General features: G+C 38.7%; 1 protein-coding gene across 1 annotated transcript in view; it reads right to left on the bottom strand.

Moving 5' to 3' along the window:
• Nucleotides 1-16,174, bottom strand: part of LOC118736004 (protein abrupt) — a 95,103-nt gene extending 78,929 nt beyond the window's left edge. The window contains exons 1-2 of the mRNA XM_036466109.1: nucleotides 16,159-16,174; nucleotides 8,308-8,967 (exon numbers count right to left, since the gene is read on the bottom strand). Coding sequence (XP_036322002.1) covers nucleotides 8,308-8,967; nucleotides 16,159-16,174 — 676 coding nt within the window. The remainder of the gene's footprint in view (nucleotides 1-8,307; nucleotides 8,968-16,158) is intronic.
• Nucleotides 16,175-21,094: the final 4,920 nt, after the last annotated feature.

The raw sequence follows: 21,094 nt of genomic DNA, 5'->3' as shown, positions 1-21,094 counted from the left end.
TTTTTTTTATATTATTTATTTTCTATTCAAAACAGTAAGTGTGGCACCTTTCTGAAATCTTTATTAAATGAGCAATTTTTTATGTAATGTAAAGTTCCAAAGGAGGATGGTTCCGTGCGCAGAAGTGGAAAACTTTTGACTGCCATTCACCTGGGAGTGGCCAGAAGCGATTCTTGTGCGTACGGTTCAAATCGCAGCTCACAACGTCCGGATATTTATATCCACGTATCCTCTGGGTAGCAACCAAACACCCGTTTGGGAGCGAGCTAAAGTGAGAAGGCGTAAAACTTCGCGAGCGCTGGGTTTGGGTCCCGCCACGTTAAAACCCCGCCCAATGAAAAGAAGCAAACAGCCTCGGATGAGACCCCCTTTTTCTGATGACGACCACGGCAAACGTATAAAGGACTATGATTTAAGGGTATGCACCTGGAATATCCGGACCCTTAATGGGGAAGGTGCCTCTGCCCGGCTGGTTGATGTCCTCGGGAAGACAAAGGCTGACATCACCGCCATCCAAGAAATGCGATGGACGGGGCAAGGTAAAGTAAGCGTGAAGCCTTGCGACGTCTACTACAGTTGCCACGTAAAGGAGCGCAAATTCGGTGTTGGATTCGTGGTAGGAGAGAGACTCCGTCGCCGAGTACTGGCGTTCACCCCGGTGGACGAACGTCTAGCCACAATCCGCATCAAAGCTAGATTCTTCAACATCTCGCTCATCTGCGCCCATGCCCCGACGGAAGAGAAGGATGAGGCGTCCAAGGATCTCTTCTATGAGCGCTTGGAACGTACATATGAGCGCTGCCCCCGACACGATGTCAAAATCGTGCTTGGCGATTTTAATGCCAAGGTGGGCAAGGAAGGGATCTTTGGCGCCACTGTCGGAAAATTCAGCCTCCACGACGAAACGTCCGATAACGGACTGAGGCTGATCGACTTCGCCGGGGCCCGAAATATGGTAATATGTAGTACTAGGTTCCAGCATAAGAACATCCACCAAGCTACATGGCTGTCTCCAGATCGAAAAACGAGAAACCAAATCGATCATGTTGTGATAGACGGAAGGAATGCTTCAAGCGTTTTGGACGTACGTACACTCCGAGGGTCAAACATCGACTCGGACCACTATCTTGTTGTAGCCAAGATACGCACCCGCCTCTGTGCAGCAAAAAATGTCCGCCCAACAATGCAAGGAAAGCTTAACGTCGAAAAGCTGCAATCACAACAGACGGCCAATTTATTCGCCACTCGACTCACACACCTGCTCTCTGAGAGCACTCTTCAACAATCCGACGTACGCGAGCAGTGGAACCACATTTCCCGATCATTAAGTACCGCCGCCGAAGAAGTAGTTGGATTTCAGCGAGCCCGAAAGACCAACTGGTACGATGAGGAATGTCAAGAAGCCGCAGAGAAAAAAGATGCCGCCTACAGGGCCACGCTGCGATCGGGCGCAACGTGAGCCATGTGGGACCGTTATAGGGAACTGAAGAAGGAAGCGAGACGTATTTGCCGCAATAAGAAGAGAGAGGCCGAAATACGTGAGTGCGAAGAGCTTGAGATGCTGGCCGACAGGAAGAACGCCCGAAAATTCTACCAGAGTGTTAGGCGACTTACGGAAGGTTTCAAGACCGGGGCGAACTCCTGTAAGAACAACAATGGCGACCTAGTGACCGATGTCCAGAATATACTTAAATTGTGGAGGGAACACTTTTATAACCTACTGAATGTTAGCAGCGCTGAAAGTAGTGAGGAAGACGAACCCGAGTCCCCAGTCGATGATGATGGAGTAGCTGTCCCACCGCCTGACTATGACGAGGTACGAATAGCGATTACGCGGCTGAAAAACAACAAAGCTGCTGGAGCTGACGGCCTGCCAGCCGAGCTATTCAAGTACGGCGCCGAGGAGCTGATGAGGTGCATGCATCAGTTCGTATGCAGAATATGGTCAGATGAACGCATGCCCGACGACTGGAATTTAAGTGTGCTCTGCCCAATCCACAAGAAAGGCGACCCCGCCGTACGCGCCAACTACCGCGGAATTAGCCTTCTAAGCATAGGTTACAAGGTCTTATCGAGCGTATTGTGCGAAAGACTGAAGCCCACCGTCAACGAGCTTATTGGACCTTATCAGTGTGGCTTTAGGCCTGGAAAATCCACCATAGATTAGGTATTCACAATACGCAAAATCTTGGAAAAGACCCGCGAGAATAGGATCGACACACACCATCTATTTGTCGATTTCAAAGCCGCTTTCGACAGCACGAAGAGAAGTTGCCTTTATGCCGCGATGTCTGAATTTGGTATCCCCGCGAAACTAATACGGCTGTGTAAAATGACGTTGAGCAATACCACCAGCTCCGTCAGAATAGGGAAGGACCTCTCCGAACCGTTTGATACCAAACGAGGTTTCAGACAAGGGGACTCCCTTTCGTGTGATTTCTTTAATCTTATGTTGGAGAAGATAATAAGAGCCGCAGAACTGAACCGCTCAGGCACAATACTTTATAAGAGCGTACAATTGCTGGCGTATGCCGACGACATCGATATTATCGGTAAAAACAAGGGCTACGTCTGTTCTGCCTTCTCGGGATTGGATAGAGAAGCAAAGCGAATGGGTCTGGTGGTGAACGAGGACAAGACGAAGTATCTCCTGTCAGCACACAAACAGTCAGAGCATACGCGTCTTGGCACCCACGTCACTGTTGACAGTTACAAGTTTGAAAAAGTAGACGACTTCGTTTATTTGGGAACCAGCATTAACACCAATCCAACGGAGAATCACTCTTGCCAACAAGTGCTACTTTGGGCTGAGTAGGCAATTGAGAAGTAAAGTCCTCTCTCGTCGTACAAAGATCACACTCTATAAGTCACTCATCATGCCTGTGCTGGTGTATGGCGCGGAAGCATGGACAATGAAAGCATCTGATGAGGCGGCTCTTGGAGTTTTCGAGAGAAAGATTCTGCGAAAGATTTACGGACCTTTACGCGTTGGTGATGGCGAATATCGCAGACGATTTAACGATGAGCTGTATGAGCTTTACAACGATATAGACATAGTGCAGCGAATTAAAATTCAGCGGCTCCGCTGGCTTGGCCATGTCGTTCGGATGGACAGAAACGCTCCTGCTCTGAAAATATTCAACGCGGGCCGCGATGCTGGTAACAGAGGAAGAGGAAGGCCTGCTCTGCGTTGGAAAGACCAGGTGGAGAAGGACTTGGCTTCACTTGGCATTTTCAATTGGCGTCAGTTAGCACAGAAGAGAAATGACTGGCGTGCTGTTTTGGACTCGGCCAAAATCGCTCAGGCGGTTACAGCGCCAAATAAGAAGAAGAAGAAAGTTACAGCTCAGTACATTTTTTTTCATCCGAGATAGTCAAAGATGGGGAAGAAAATATCAAAAAGTTAAAAATCCAGAAATAGTCCTAATTTTATGATGGTTCCTTTATATTTTAACTACATTGCATTTGAGTATGGAGAGGCAACTATCTGGAAGTATTTTACATAAAAAATTTACTAAGTATTGCCCGGTTTGTAGTTGCAGTTAAAGAAAACACATGAAAAGGCACGACTTTTTTTGAATTCGAAAAAATGTAAATATTTCAAAAACGGTGACACTTTTACCTGAAAATTTTTTGTTTATCAGGGAGTTCACCCCCCCACCTACCTTCCCCTAAAGTTTGGCACGTTATTTCTGGGACACCCTGTATATGGAATAAAGACAAAAAATATAACCTTAAGCAAAAGCAGATGTATGTATGTATGTACACAAAATAGATATGTATGTAACGTAAGTTTCACTTCTCAAGTGTGGCCCAGGCGCACTTACTTTTTTTTTCTAAATTTTGTTTGCGATGTTGCTTTGACCATTGCACATAGACGTGGATGAAAATTATCAAAAAGAAATTTAAAGGTGATAAAAATCCAGAACCAAGTTTAAAAATTTTTATTGAATAAGTTAAGTTTGAAATCATTAGAAATGTGAATACGAAAAGGTAAACAAATTAAACTCAGAGTTTCTTAAACACAACATTGAGAATGCTTGACAGATGTTCATAAACACAAAACCTTAAACTCGAGTTTATGGCGCAACATGAACGTAATATTACACTGATATGAAGTGTTTTTGACGTGTTTTTGTTTTGGATTCGACCAACAAATTGTGTTGTTTAAGAGCGTGTCAGACGTGTCAATATTTCCATGTGTGAACAGCCACAAAGACCTTTCTGTCACTTTTCGGAAATCAGTTTCAGAAATTAAACTGCAACTGAAAGAGCGCAAATCGATTTCGGAAATATATTTCAACTTGCTCGTGCTGCACTAGCAATTTTTATTTCTGCTTGAAGTGCTGTCAAACTAATCGAGTGTTGCCGTCTGACGGTGATCGCCAGTTTGTGAGAAATAATAACGAATAATTTAAAACAAATGTCAGCAATTGTTTTAGTTAATTATTTTCAGAATTTAATTCTCTAGTTATCAATAATTACACGGTGCTAAAAAAAAGTCATGCAATACACCCGAAACAAACCTTAGTGTAAGTTTCAGCTATAGTCAAGTACAACATAAAAACAGTTTCGGTATAGTTCGTGAATTTTATTTTATTTAAGGCTCATACCATCTAAAATATGAAAACGACATAAATTTAGATATGCCTTAACTATATCTATTTCAGTAGTAACCTCTCTTTAAATGACTTCATTTCATTAATCTGTTGAAAAAATAAAAAATAAATAAAAAGAAGTTGTAATTTTTGTCTATGGAAACTTTTATTCCATGCATTATTACTTTACACCAGCCACAATGAGATATCCCAAGTCACAACTTTAAATATCTTTTAATATTTCTATGAAGATTATATAAAGCTAATTTTTATTGAAAACGAAAGCGTATAGTTCATATTTCATAACACAAAAACATCGTTATTGAAGATTAAGTGTTTCGGCTAAAATTCATCCTTGAGTGCACAAGGGTAGAATAGAGTTCTTTTCAGCGTCCCACCAGTCACATTCAATAAAATTATTGTTACAAAAAACTAAGAAATCTTTTGGGATTTTTTTTAGAGTAATTTTATACATTGGTTATAGTACTATAATAAAAAATATATTTCGCTGTTGTATAAGTTCCGACGACATAGTTATAATAATTATAATTCCCATTCTGTAGTAAAATGTCCCACTAGTTGCAATGGAATGACCCTTAAAAACAACCGTTTCATACTTGATAAACTTATCTATTAACAGCGTAACTATTTTTCATCCGATTTTAAAAGCAAGATATGTTTTGAAAAGAGGATTTCTAAACCTTTAAACTAATTTATATGAAATATATTGTTGGACTTGGCCAAATATGTAGTATTTACCTAGAGAACATTTATTTTCAAATAAATTGATACCCCACTTAATGAAATTTCATACAAATTGTCGAAGTTAAGCAATTTGGGCAAAAACACGGCCTTGAATTGTGTGCATGTACCGGACGTTCAGATTTTTTGAGCAATGTGACTAAGGGCCAGTTTTTCAGTGCCAGTTTAAACTTAGTTTAAGTTAACTGAATTTAAATTGAACAGCTGGCTGACATTTGACTGGCTGATCTTAGTTTAACCAGCCAATTCGGGCGTTTAAACTAAGTTTAAGCCACGGCCGTACACTGAAAAACTGGCCCTAAGGAATTCATCAATATTTACTCAAATTTGATTAAATACCATGCTTCATTAGCACAAAGTTCGTTTTTCATAAAATTGTATAAAATGGGTGTGACATCGCCCACTTATATCATATACAGTAAAACCCGCTTAAGTACCTCACCAAAAATGTCAGCTTTTTGAGGTACTTAGACGGGATGGGTACTTAAAAGAACCCGCTTAAGTACCTCGATGCGGGTAATTAAGCGATCATAATTATTGATGTAGTTAATCTTCTTGTTAATTTACCCTGAATAAAACATGAACATTTAGTGAAGTGTACGTAGCATTATTTAAACACATAAACACATAAATAAAACTTTTTAAAAAAATCTATAAAGCAATGTTATGTCATTCTTAAGAATTAAATTCTATAAAGTCATTGCTTATATATATTTTTAAATAAATACAGTGTTGTACGTATCTATCATTTCGGACCAAATTCAAAATGATGTTGTTTGCCACCGGCGTTGCCGTTTTGCTCAAATTTAAGAATTGCTTAAGTTTTTCCTGCCTGTTAAAATGTTAAACTTTTCTTCGTTTTGCTAAATATTTTTATTAAAATAGTCAAAAAGGATAATTTTTCTCAAAAATTCATAGTCAGAAGAGTTACTATTTCAATACATTTTTCAAATTTGTTTTAGGAAGACTGTCATCCAGATCCCACATAAAGTTCCAGCAAATGTTGCTCTACGCAATTCCCGATCCGCGGTCGTCGCATTTTCAAACCTCCGAGTGTACTTCTGCCATGAAATCGCTTCTCATAAAAACTATTTGCCGTTCGGAGGCGACCTAGAACTTTAGGTCCCTTCATTTCCGTGACAAGATCAACACGCTAATTTTGGATAACATGATGCCTAACTCGTTTTTTGCATGCATTCAAAAACTAGCGAAAGGGCAGATAACTATTATAGGAGTATGTGTTGACAGCCTGAAAGAATATGTAATAGTTTTCAAATTTAGCACCTGTTAGGCCCGATTTCAGGGTCGGCACTTAAATGGCCAATTTTACTATTTCAATAAGAGATATGCAACCCTGTGTTTATACCAAACAACCAAGAATGATTGGTAGGTTGTGTAATCAATCCCACCTAAAACAATCAGCTGTTCAGCTGAAATGTAAACAAACATGCAAATGCAACAACAATTTCCAGGAATAAGCAGCAGTGCTGCCAATAGTTTGGCATATTTAAACAAAGATGATCTGAAGCCCAACGAAAGCTAAATGGCATTTAAACAACAATCCACAATTAAACATAAGTGCCGTTTAAATATTCATTTGAAATTGGCCCTTAGACTATAACACCCTTACTTTTGACGACAAAACTCAGCCTTAGAGAGCCTTTACTTACTGACTTGCTTACTTTTTATTTCTATAATTTACTAAGCTCAGGAATAAGCAAACAGTAACTCCAGGCATTTTCGTTTTAATAAGGCCTGATAAATAAGTTGCTTAATTTTAACGTGATTTGTTAAACTTTTTGAAAGGTTTTGTTAAACTTTATTTTTCGGGCGCGGAAGTGTTTCAGAAGTGTTTATAGACCAATAACTTAAAAGTAAAATGGTAATTGGGGTACGAAAAATTTAGGTACTTAGGCGGGTTGGTAAATAAGTGGGGAGGTACTTAAAATAGAGCTTTTCTTCAGATTACATCATAATATTCACGGTGCCCAAAAATATTGGTTACTTAAGCGAGTTAGGTACTTAAGGAGGTTTCACTGTATGCGTATCTCAAAAACTACTTGACAGATCTCGACCAAATTTTATATACCAATTGTGCTTAGCCTCCTTAATCCTCGTATTGAATATTTATGAAATTGGACAAAACATACTCCCCCTAAATTATCGCTAGCTTTGAGTTTTTTGAAACTACCGATATGTAGGTGGAGCACGTGGGCGCAATTTCATCAAGTGAGGTATCAATTTATTAAAAAATATGTTTTTTACGTAAATGGTACACATTTGGCAACTTTCATAGAAGTTATTGAAATCAGCTCTGTTCAAAGTTGATAAAGTTAAGAAAGATAGCGGCTTATCTTATTAAAGTTTAACCGATGAAAACTCCCGACAGGCTAAGCCTAACATTATATTGTTATACACCATTTTAAGGGTCTATAAATCTTCTCTTCAAAACATGTTTCGTTTAAAATCTGATGAATAATAGTCAAGCTGTTAATAAAGAAGTGCATCAAGTATCTATACGAATCCTATTTTTATGTTGTACTCGACTATTGCTACAACTACACTGGGTTTTGTTTCGAGAAAGACTGCCAGAAATTCATTCGCTGTGTGAACAGCCCAAAAGCGATTTCAGAAGTTTTCCCAGCGGTTCGCGTTTCGGAAATAAAAAAACCTTTTTCGAAAGACACTTTACATTCAAGGTGTGACCACTGCTTCCTGAAATTTCTCAATTTGACAGGCTTTTCAAAATATTTTGCATTGCTACGTCTGCCACGCTCTGTACTAACCAAGTAAAAAAAAAACTTTAAAATACTAAATATCTTAAAAACTACAAGGATCCCGCACCTAAAATTGCGAAAAGATGAAATCGCCCACTCCCCGAATCAGGGGGCTTCATTTTAAAAGAACCCCTTCATAAAAAGGTCAAGAAAGATTTTAAATAACTCACCAAAAGTATTGTCTGTTAAAAAATGTAAGAGATGAAGATCTATGATGGGCCGGTTCGTTGTTGAGTGACTGCAAGATAATTCTTTTTGTTTGCTAAATGCAGCAGTAGCAGCAATCGCGGCTTCACTTTTAATACGAGCAAGCGTGGTATTAGCCTGTTCCATATTCAATAAACCCTTTCGCTTGATATCATCTACAGAAGATGTGCTACAATAATGTATGCTGCCAGCTGTTAAGTCCTCAGGATCGTCAACAGGTTCACAAGTTCCAATCTTATGTTGATTGCTGTAAAGGTAGTCGGGTCCGCTCATACTGTTACTATTAACGGATGAAGATCGGTCATGCAGATCATCCGGGGAAATTTTTACACCTGCCTTGGCTAGCAAACGTGAAGCTAAATTTGGATCAAATGCACATGGCATTGGTAGTACGGGCAAATCTTTCGTGGAGATGCCTCGATGTTGACGTGACATATGAGAATGTAGCGAATTTCGGGATTTCGCAACAGTACCACATAAAACACATCTGTAACCTGGGCAGACCGTGTGTTTGTCCTCAAGGTGAGTACGAAGTGTATGTGCAGATCTATAAATCTTTCCACATTTTGGACAGGGACGTGGATCCGTGGCACGCACACGCAATTCCACCGAACGCTGAGTTCCTGAGCATAATAGAAGCAAAAATAATTTACAAATGCCAAAAACTTCACGGTTTTTATAATCAAATAAAATTTAGTTAAACATACGTAAGAGATGTTCTCTTTCTAAATGGATGGAAATCGCAAAAATTTAGTATCTACATATGTATGTACTGTTATAAAGAAAATACATACATATATTTCCTTATTAAATTAATGAGCCTGGCTGGATAACACAAAACTATAAGCTTGAGAACAGTTGGTTTTATAAATACTTTAAAGGCAGTACAATCTTCTTACAAGGAATTTATAAGGCTCTGTTTGTAGGCATACATATTTTTATAAGCCTCATTTAATTTCTCCTCCGTTTCATGATTACAGTAAAACCTCAAAAACTTTCAACTTTTAGATCTCTATACATTTTTTTTAATTCAGATCAGTAAATCAATATTTATTTGTTGAGCAATTACCACCAAGCAAAATTGTACATTTCTGTGAATTTTAGTTTTTAGAGCAATTGCGCGGTCTCTTTTCGAAGTACGATTTTGTCTTCATAAAGACCATGAAGGCTCTTCAGTTATACCATTGCCGATTTCACTAGGTAAAAAAATAGTTTGTTTTTATAATTCTATATGTACTTATATACATTTTTCTTTTTGAAGCAACTGCTGCTCCTCTTTTCGAAGTTGAATTTCTTTTCAGTATCTTCTTGAGGATCGTGAATACCTTTCATCTATACCATTTCAGATTTCAGTAGACAATGTACATTGAAGTTAAATAAATTGAAATTAAAGCGAAATCATTCCATGTAGACTAAATATTCGCTGGTTGAGCAGACTAAAATATCTATCGTCTACGATAAGAGGTTTTGATATGACTTCTCCATAAAGCAATTAGTCTTTTCATGTTCCTCGCCTAAATTTTAAGATCGAAAGATCTAAGGATATGGTATAGCTCTCCCTGTTTGTTAAGTTAACAAACTGAGCTTTAAGTAGTTTCAAGCTCTCTACATAAACTATTTTGGATTTTAATATACAGTTGATTTTATAAGTGTTTTGGATATACATTTGGCTGTAGCGCAATATTTTTAATGTGAAAAAACAATTTCACGTCAGAACAAAATTACAATTTTCGTTTTCTTACTTTTTTTGAACTTTGACGGCAGACAATGATTAATTGCTTCGTTAATTGTATTGAAACTCGCAAATTCACTATTTATAATGATTTTTAAGCAGAAATGATTTTTTAAATACAATTTTTTTTAATTTTTTCGTAAATATTAAGAATTTTGATGGCGGGTGCAGCGGTCAAGAATTTATTGGAAAATTCTCAAAAAAAAGCTGAAAAAATTAGACAACTTCTTGAAATGAATGTCTAGTTTATATACATTTAATTTCGTGAAATATTAGTCATCAGGGTGTATGAGAGAGGAAATACTTCAGTTCGTAAACATTTATCTTCTTTGTGTGTCATTTCTCATGAAACGATTTGAGAAGTTTTTTCGAAAAAGCCTTTTCTCAGTGTCAGACCAGGGGCTCTATACAAAGTTATTTATAAAACTTTGAAATGTTTTATAAACTCGTGTTGACGGCTCCATCTAGCTAGCACACCATTCAAGCATTAAAAAAAACCTATATGCAATCGGTTGGTGATCAATGGGTGAGAGGATTGGCCACTCATTTTCATCGTTTGGTCGTCAGCCACATTGAATTTTCCAAATTGGGTGTTGAAAATTGTATGTGCTAGTACGATATCTAAACATTTACTAAAGAAGTATATGCACGAAATTTCAATAAAAAAAATGGATAATGACCAAACGATGAAAATGAGTGACGAATCCTCACTGATTGGTCACCAATTGATTGCATACAATTTTTTTCGTAAATGCTTGGATGGGGTGCTGGCACCCAAAATTTGCATCCCTTAATTTGAAAATTGAATAAAAAGTAAAGAGAGAACGGTTAATAAAAAGAGGACGGTTAATGACCAAACGATGAAAACTAGTGGCCAATCTGACCAATCGTTTGCAAATACAAAGTTTTATTCAGAAATGCTTGAATGCGGTGATAGTACATCAAATTTTCAACCCAAAATTTTAAGTTTGAATAACAAGGGAACGGCTAATGACCAAACAATGAAAATAAGTGACCAACCCTCACCGATTGATGACCAATTAACACCGTTATGGCAGCATTAGGACCGCAAAACTCTGAAAGCTTTTTACCATCAATTGGACAGATACCCGACCAAGGTCGCTACGACTTCGTAAAACGCCTACTAATCACATTCTTCACCGACAGCCAATAACGCCGGCTCAACCAGATGCTGAACGAAACGCAGTTGGGCCAAACGATGGCCAATACATATACGTTCAAGACGCAGTAGCCGCTTGTTCGGGATCTGCAGAACAGTACTTAAAAGTAGCAGATGCCATCGTGGACACCATCAGTTTGCAAGTAAATAGCTGTACGAGTCAACGAGTCAAGCAACACATTAACATCAGCACCTTCAACAGCTACGCCGGTCCAAACCCAACCAAAGGGTAAGAACACTGAGTTAGACGGTACCATAAACAAACTGTCAGAACGATTTGACCAAATGTACGCTTAGCTCGGCGGTGAACGCGGCCGCCACCAGCAGGAGTCCCGATGCCAGTCACGTGAACGGCGTTGAAGCAAGACACCAGTGTATTCCGATGAGTACTGGTATCGCCGAAAATTCGGTTATATTACTGAGAACTTCTGACCGCCCTGTAAACGTTACAAAAGTGGCGCGAACGACTCAAGCTCAAAATGCATTGAATCGGTCGCTTAACAATCAACGAACGAAAATCCGCAATTTCCTTTTTTATCGATACGGGAGCTGCCATTTCGGTTTTACCGCGTCGATATACACAAGCCGCAACCCCCTCACCGGTACAATGGTTCCCTAATCGCTACGTACGGCCAACGACACCGCCGCCTCGACATTGGCTTACGCAGACTTTTCGATTGGATGTTTACCATAGCCGAAGTAGATGCCGTGCTAAAAGCCATAGGAAATAACGCCATATGGCTTTATTTCACTTTACATCAGGGATGAAAAATGGAAATTTCAGATTGTACCTAATATCATAAAATAAATACACCTAAATGAGACAGATTGTACCTAAAAAAAGTTACATCATTCGTTTTTTTTTTATTTATTTTATTTAAAATATTAATATAAAAGATGGATGTACTTTAAACTTGATTAGATTTTTTTTTTTAACAGAGCTTATATTTACAGGCTATAGTCCAATCGGAGCTTTGTTTTTGTCTTATTTTGACTACTGAAAAATATTGGCGAAAAACACTTGCGCATTTTACTTTTATATCCAGGTTTTTATAAAACAACAGGAAAGTTCTGCTAATTTATCCGATTCCTTTTAGTAGGTACAGCAAATCTAAAGAAAATAATCAGAATTGCCGTAAGTAACTTTGAAAGCATTTTAAATATATTTCCAGAAATCAAAAAGCGAATATGGGTCAAACAAATTTTGTCTCATATAAAGAATATACGAAAAAATTTAAGAAATTCTAGACACTTGCGTATGGGCGAATAAAGGCTGGTTTTCATTGCCATATTTTGACAATAAAATTTGTCATAAATTTTTACACAACTTTCTTCCTTTATCCATAGTTTTATCGATGATAATATTGGCCAAAAATTAAAAAACAAGCTGCTTTAGCAGCGCGACTGAAGACCTATTCTGATCTTAATCAATCAAGAGACCATTTTTACTCCCATTTGACAATTTGTTTTCACATATTTGACCGCAAATGCCATTGAATTTGACATAGGGCGCAATGCCGTTTTATGGAAGAAATTGGTTCAAATTTCGAATATAACAAAAATTACGAATTTGAGGAGGTTAAGAAAAGTATTAATTTTTCGCAGTGGCTACTTTAAATACAATGTAAAACATTTAAGAGAATACATAATATAATTTCTTCCTTTTGACCACTTTTCTTTAGAATTGTTTATTCTTCAAAATGAAAGCGTAGCTTCTCCCAACCTACAAGTAAGTATGTAAGTGATCAAAAGATGATTGTACCTAAAATCTAGTGATTGTACCTATTGCATCTTTAAGTCATTAAACGTCGGAAAAAGGTACAATTGTACCTAATTTTTCATCCCTGCTTTACATTGAGAAATAAAGCCATATTTTTGCGTACGGTCTTATTTCTCACTGTGGAAGTGAAATAAATATGGCGTTATTGCACTTTTGATAATTTTTTGTGTAATGTTTACCTAGTGCACAGCTGGTGTGCATCTGTACATAAAGTAACTTGGTAATTCTCTAGTTGAAGGTACAACTCGAAAAACAAAAAAAAAAAAACGTCCAAAACTGTTAGGAGGGGTACCAATCGGCGCATTTTTATCCCGGTGTTAACAATTCGGGGGTGGGGGTTTATATTGTTAACCGTGTAAAATTTATTTAAAAAAAAATACTTTTTTGAATTGTTGCTCTTTTTTATGAGTACCTGCATGCTCGAAAATGCACTAAATCACCAATATTCTCTTCTGAAACGCTAGGGTAAGGCTTCCTCAAGTGGGCACCGAATTTACCAACATTAATATTTTTCAATGATATTCAGGCAGCGCCCAGTGAAAAGATTTTTTGGGTGCAGAATTAAGAAATATTAAACTATACAATGAAGTTATTTGCGTTACAAAACTATTTCGTTTTTGCTTTTCAATATTTTTTTTTATAAAAAATTGTACTTTTAAGCAATTTCTGAGCCTCGTGGACGAAAATGTTTAACAACAACTTATGTAAAAAACATTTCTGCATTTATCTATGAAAAAATGCGTGCATTTCGATATAGTTTGGTCGGAATAAATTTTTATTTGCCAGCTTGCGGGCCCGAATCGTGTGGCTGGATCGCGCGCAATCCGTGTTGACTTCTTGCGCAAGAAAGAAATGCACGTATCAATCGTTCCACTTGTATTTCTCATGCACGAATTTCGCATGCAAATATAAATTGAAAAATACTCTGTTTAGGGTATTCAAACCTAAACTATATTTATTAACAAAAAATATGAAATTTAGTTTGTGTTAAATGAGCAACTAAATTAATTAAATATGTAATAAATAATAAATTTTTATGTGTTTTTGTGATAATCATCAAAACATTTGGCATGGAATGCAATATTGCATCTTTCATGTGACGCAGAGAATGCTGGCCGACAGGAAAAACGTCCGAAATTTTTATCAGACAGTTAGGCCACTTAGGGAAGGTTTCAAAACCAGGGAGCACTTCTGTAAGAACAACCATGGGGACCTAGAGACCGATGTCAGCAACGGTCATAAATAAATATATAAAATGGAGGGAAAACTTTTCCACCCCACAGAATGATAGCATCACTGAAAGTTGTGGAAAAGAAGAACCCAAGCCCGCAGTCGATAATGACGGAGTGGATGTTCTACGCCTTACTATGACGAGGTGCGAATAGTAATTAAACGTCTTAAAACCAACAAAGCTGCTGGACCTGATAACCTGCCAGCTGAGCTATTCAAGTACGGCCGCGAGGGGCTGATAAGGTGCATTCATCAACTCTTATACCGATCCGCCCAATCCATAAGAAAGGCAACCCCGCCGTACGCGCTAACTACCGCTGATCGTTATAAGCATAGGATACACGATCGAGAATATGGTGTGAAAGACTGAAGCCCACCGTCAACGAACTGTCTGGGCATATCAGTGTGGCATTAGAACTGACAAATCCACCATAGACCAGGTATTCACAACACGCCAAATCTTGGAAAAGCCACTCGAGAAAAGGGTCGACACTCACCATCTATTGGTCCACAAAGCCGCTTTGGATAGCACTAAAAGGAGTGTCCTATACGCCGCTATGTCTGAATTTGGCATCCCTTCGAAACTGATACTGCTGTGTAAAATGTCGTTGAGAAAAACCACCAGCTCCGTCAGAATTAGGAAAAACCTCTCCGAGCCGTTTGCTACCAAACGGGGTTTCAGACAGGGCGACTCACTTTTATGTGATTTCTTTAATCTGATGTTGGAGAAAATAATAAGAGCTGCAGAACTGAACAGCGCAGGAACAATTTTTTACAAGAGCATACAATTGCTGGCGTACTCCGATGACATTGACATCATCGGTAACAAGAGCCGCGAAATTTGTTATGCCTTTTCCAAGTTGGATAAGGAAGCTAGGAGATTGGACGCGTGGCGCGGAACGCGACCACGGCGCGGACCTCCGGTAAAGAGACAACATTTATTTTTTGTATTGAAATAAGATCGTATGGCTTTATTTCTCATAGAATTTTTGCTTATGGCTTTATTTCACTTTCCCCATGGAAATAAAGCCATATGGCCTTATTTCGCCGTGGGAAGTGAAATAAAGCCATCATTATGGCCTATTAGTCGATCTTAAAAATAATATTTTAATCGACAACGAGACGAGCATTGAAGCAGCATGCACACAACAAAAGGTAAGCGAAATTATGCTACGTAGTTTTGACTCAACTTTATTCAAATTGAATGTCATTCTATTACAGGGTTTTATTATAATCTACTTAATCTAATTTTAAGCATAGTTGGATTAAAAAGTATTTTATTTCAAAGTCTTAGAAAATAAGGGTGACTTAAATTTGTATTCAATATATACCACTTCTCCACTCTTCATTTAGACGACGCTAAAAAAAAACTCAATACCTCAAATTCATAAATATGGGAAAAGTTACAAAATGTATATAAGTATGTACACATGTACGTATGTAAAATGATTTGTTATACAATATACTTAAGTTCTTACGGAGTTGGGTTTCATCAGTAGGCACGAGATTCGGCAATCTGTTGTTGCGTCTGAAGATTATTCGAAATTGGAGTCTGATTTTCTGGTAACTGACAGGTAACTGCATATGTTGAAAACTCTTATGCGTGTGTGTGTCATCGAAGTCAGTACTGCTTCTAGTTTAAAGCTGGTTTCTATGACGCTTTAAACTGCCGTTGGGTGCCTGTACTCGATATAACATTTTACCCAGGTGTCGTGCAATGATACCCTTTATCCACCTTGGCCCTCTGGCGTAGTTTTTTGCGAATACTGATTGCTTTAACTGGAACTCTTGCTTGCTCTCCAGTTTCCTTTTATTCTGGCTCTGCTGCTCGAAAATTTGGCTTAGTATGGTACGAATCGGTATTCCATGTAGAAGTTCTGCTGGTGTCTTACCATCAGCGTTGGGCATAGCACGGTAAGTAGCTAACTACTTTACTAGTGCGGCTTGAAGCCGAAGCCCATCGTCGGATTTTTTCTTGACAGAAGCCTTAAATGTTCTGACAAAACGTTCTGATAGTCCATTTGAAACGGGAAGAAACGGTGCTGACGTTACGTGTTTTATTCCAAGTTGTTCAAAAAAAACTATGAATGCGTCAGCGATAAATTGCGGACAGTTGTCACTAACGATGGTTTCGGGAGTTCCCTCAATGGCGAAAATGCCTGATAGCGCAGATATGAGTTGTAGTAGTGGTGATTTGTACAATAAATGGAAATTGTGAAAATGCATCGACGCAGATGAGCCACATAGAAATAAATACAGGTCCAGCAAAATCTATGTGCACTCTTTCACATGGGCGATTAGTTTCAGGCCATCTCTCGTACTGGAGTGCAGGTGCAGGGTTTACAACCTTACAAATATCGGAATTGTTACAAATTTCGACAATCTCTTTGTCCATGCTGACCCACCAGATTGTTTCATTTTAGCTACACCCCAGTGACCATCATGTAGCAATCGAAGAATTTAACCGCGGGGAGAAGCGGGAATGATGACACGATTATACTCCGTTTGGAGGCAACGTAAATTACTTTTGATGATTAAGGCAAATCTGTGGTTGAAAAATGGTCGTAGATCCGCATCTTGCGGACTTTAATTTCAGGCTGTACGTAGGAGCAGATCCGTTTTAGGACCTTATCGTTTTCGGCGTGTCTACAAATAATTTCAGTATAAATTGGCGTGTATAATTCACGTACAATATAGCATGCTTCTTGGTTATCGAAATTTTGGTCATAGCCTATTGGTAAACGCGTTAGAGCGTCAGCGTTACTATGTTCGGTAGTTTTCCTATATTTTACGACATATTGATAAGCCATAAGTATTATGACCCAGCGTTGCAACCGATGGGATGTCATCACTGGAAGCTGGTGGCTTGGGTTAAAAATGCTTACATGCGGCGTGTGGTCTGCGAGCAGGGTAAATTTCCTTAAATATAGGTATTGGTGGAAACGCTTGACCTCGAAAACAATAGTTAACCCTTCTTTCTCGATTTGGCTGTATCGCACCTGATGCTTGTTGAGGGTTTTAGAAGCAAACGCGATTGGTCTCTCACTACCATCAGCAAACACGTGTGAATCCACTACTCCTATGCCGTATGAAAAAGCATCTATAGCAAGGGTCAATGGTAACCCCTCCTGTATATGCGCCAATTCCGTCACATTGACTATATGCGACTTGAGGGCTTTAAAACCTTGCTGCTGATAAGACCCCTAAGTAAATTTAACAGTTTTTCCGCGCAGCATATTAATAGGGGCCGATAACTGAGAATAGTTGGGTGCTTGTAAGTCGACCAATCTCTTTTTTTAAATTGTGGCATTAGAGAAAAGGGGATTTGGCGGCTTTATAAAATATGTGGCGCGCAATTTGCTTTAAAAATACACTCGCTTTTAAGTTTTTTATTGTACCTAGCGCAGGCTGAAAAAATCGCAATATTTGTCACATACTTTTTGAACTGCATTTGTTTCATTTGCACGGATATTGCATACCTGCTGAATTTCAAAACCGAACACTTTAAACAAGCCGAAACCATATATATAATTATTGCCATGTTCAACATCAACTACAATTATTTAAACACTTTCTTCTTTACCGCCGCATTCTACTTTAACAAAAAGTTCACCAATCACTGGAATTCGCTTTTGGCCAAAAACAAATAATACTCTTGAACACTTTCGCAACTCTGGGCGATTTAGCTGATTGTACGTAGTGTTATTTATTATAGAAATAGTTGCTTCCGGGTCCATTTGAAATAGCACAATTTTGTTTAAGATTTCCAGGTTGATTTACTTTTTATAATTTTCAGTTGTTATTATCTCCGTCACCCTGAAAATCGTTTCTATCGCATCAACGTTATCACTTTCGTTTTTACGCTGTTAATCTTTATATTTTATTGTCTCCTTACTTTCGTCATTTTTGCTTTGTTTTGACATACATACTGGGGAAATATGACATACCTTGTTACACTTATGGCATACAGAATTTCAAAATTTACAGTTTTCTCTTTCGTGTGCATGTCCACAGCCCGAACACGATTTGAATTTTGTTATATTATTGTCTTTGCTATTCCCGTAGGTCTTTTTTGATTTTGTATTGACAGCGTTCACTGGACATTGTTTTTCCGACACTTGTTCTTTTAGTGTAGCCACAGTTTTTGTTGTTGCTTCATACGACTCCGCTATCCTCAAAACGTCGGCAAGACTGGGCTGCAGCTTCTGCAACGCAGCAGAGCGCACAGGATCATGTGGGGTATGTGTTAAAATTTGATCACAAATCATGTCGACTACGAAATTGTGCATACAATTTTCGGCGGAATACACGAATTGACAATCTCGCACTAAGCAGCGGAAATCGGCTATCCACTTCCTGTATGTCTGTTGCGGCTTCATTTCGCTTTTGAAAAATTTGTAGCTTGCAGCGACTGAAAACGCCCAGCTAATTTGTCAGTTATTTGCTGGAACGATTGTTCTTGTAATTGCGCACTACCGAAAAGATTTTTTAGCAACTCGAACATTTCAGTGCCAATCCATGACAGGAAAAATGGTTTTTGTTTTTCCGCAAAGAAAAGCGAATACGCTACAAACTGTTCATTTAATTGTTCTAAGTATGAATTCCAAGACTGCTTCTCTTTATTAAAACTATGAAAACAGGTCACTATCCCCTGTGGATCACTGGATGAACTACTTTCTTGCTGTTATAAACTCTTGTTGCTGTAATAGCACCATTTTTGAAAAATCTTGTTGCTCTTTCAACATTTTTTCAAACACTTCACTTCCGCCCGCCATGATTCTAGTTTTGTACAAACATATGAAAAAATGTAGTTTGATTTACGGCACGAAAGTAAAACAAAGCGCCCAAGGTTAAAAGCCGCGGCCTCTAGTTGTCCGTATGCCAATTTTTATTTTTTTTCTCTCGTCGCCAGATGCAGTAACTCGAAGATTTCAGTGCCAATCCATGACAGGAAAAATGTTTTTTTTCCGCAAAGAAAACCGAATACGCTACAAACTGTCCATTTAATTGTTCTAAGTAGAATTCCAAGATTGCTTCTCTTTATTAAAACTATGAAAACAGGCCACTATCCCCTGGTGATCACTGGATGAACTACTTTCTTGCTGTTTAAGGATAGATCATAAACTCTTGTTGCTGTAATAGAACCATTTTTGTAAAATCTTGTTGATCTTTCAACATTTTTTCAAACACTTCCCTTCCGCCCGGCATGATTCTAGTTTTGTACAAACATATGAAGAAATGTAGTTTGATTTAGGGCACGGAAGTAAAACAAAGCGCGCAAGGTTAAAGGCCCCGATCTCTAGTTGTCTGTATGCCAATTTTTATTATAAGCTTTTTTTTATATTTTTTTCTCTCGTCGCCAGATGCAGTAACTGCGAGTACCAAACAGTTGCAGGGCTATGCTTTAACTCAACTTTATTCAATCTGTTTTATTTTAAAGTCTTAGAAAATGAGGGTGATTTAAATTTGTATTCAATATATAACAGGACCGATAAGCAAACAGAATCTTTTGAGAAGTGTAAGTACGAGCTGGCTAATGCCGTTATATTCCATATTAGCTCACCCTCAACAAGTATCAGTTTTGTGACTTGCCATCGTCGCCTCAGATCTAGCCGTGGGTGCTGTGCTGAACCAGTTAACCGAAGATGGCCCACAACCGCTTGGTTACTATTTAAAAAAAACTCCCACCCACCGAGCAGAAGTGCAGCACCTATGATCGCGAACTGCTCGCGATATACGAAGTCATTTAGCACTTTAAATACATGGTTGAGGGAAGACCATTTTATATATTAACATTCATCAGCCGATAACATTCACTTTTCAACAAAGCACCGCCCCGACAACAACGACACCTCGACTTCATCAGCCAATTTTCGACAGAAATTTGACACATCAAAGGCGCGAAAAACTACACAGTCGACTTTCTCTCATGGATTAACGCTATCGACGATCACCGTCAGATTGACTACGCGGATATAGCAAAAGCGCAGCAAGACTACGAGGAGTTGAAGCAGTTGAGAAGTAATTCCGCATCAAGCTTTTAAAAATTTCAGGTGACGCGAGCGAACTCTGGTGCGACATATCGTCACGTAATGTCCGTCCATTTATACCAGCACGTTTTCCAAGGCAGATAGTGAACCACGTGTACGCAATAGCGCATCCAGGGACAAAGACCACAGTAAAAATGGTTACCGAACGCTTTAATTGGCAACATTCGCCAAGGCGCCGTTGAATTTGTGCTATATTGCAAAGGTAAATCGCCATGCAAAAGCTCCGCAACTACCATGCCAGCTACCGGATCGGATTATGCCAACATTGACATAATTGGACCGCTACCCCTTCACAACGGCCAACGTAATTGCTTAAGCTTAATCGATCGGTTCACCCGTTGGCCCGAAGCGCTACCGATACCAGATATGACGGCCGATACAGGCGCTAAAGCCTCAATAGCAGCGTGGGTAGCCCGGTATGGCTGTCCATACATTCATAACAACGGACTAAGGGCGACAGTTTGAGTCTCACCTGCTGAAGCTACTGTTTAGTCTTCTAGGAACTAAGCATATCAGAACGACTCCATATCACCCCCAGGCGAACGGTTAATCGAACGATGGCACAGAGTGATCACGGCTTCTATATTACCAGCTGGAAAACACGCGTGAACCGAACACCTCCCCCTCACAGAATAGCGTATAAGTGCGATTTAAAATCTTTGCCAGCTGAAGTCTTTTATTGTACTACATTAAAAATTATAGGCAAACGCCGAATGAAGAACTGCAGAACCTTCAACGATCGATGATAGCGATACAGCCGACCCAAACGCAGTACATA

Source organism: Rhagoletis pomonella, unplaced genomic scaffold, assembly GCF_013731165.1.
Source record: "Rhagoletis pomonella isolate Grant_MI unplaced genomic scaffold, Rhpom_1.0 Rhpom_scaffold_00003, whole genome shotgun sequence".
Lineage (NCBI taxonomy): Eukaryota > Metazoa > Arthropoda > Insecta > Diptera > Tephritidae > Rhagoletis > Rhagoletis pomonella.
Note: the sequence above shows the minus strand (reverse complement) of the source record. Positions and strands in the feature narration are given on the sequence as shown.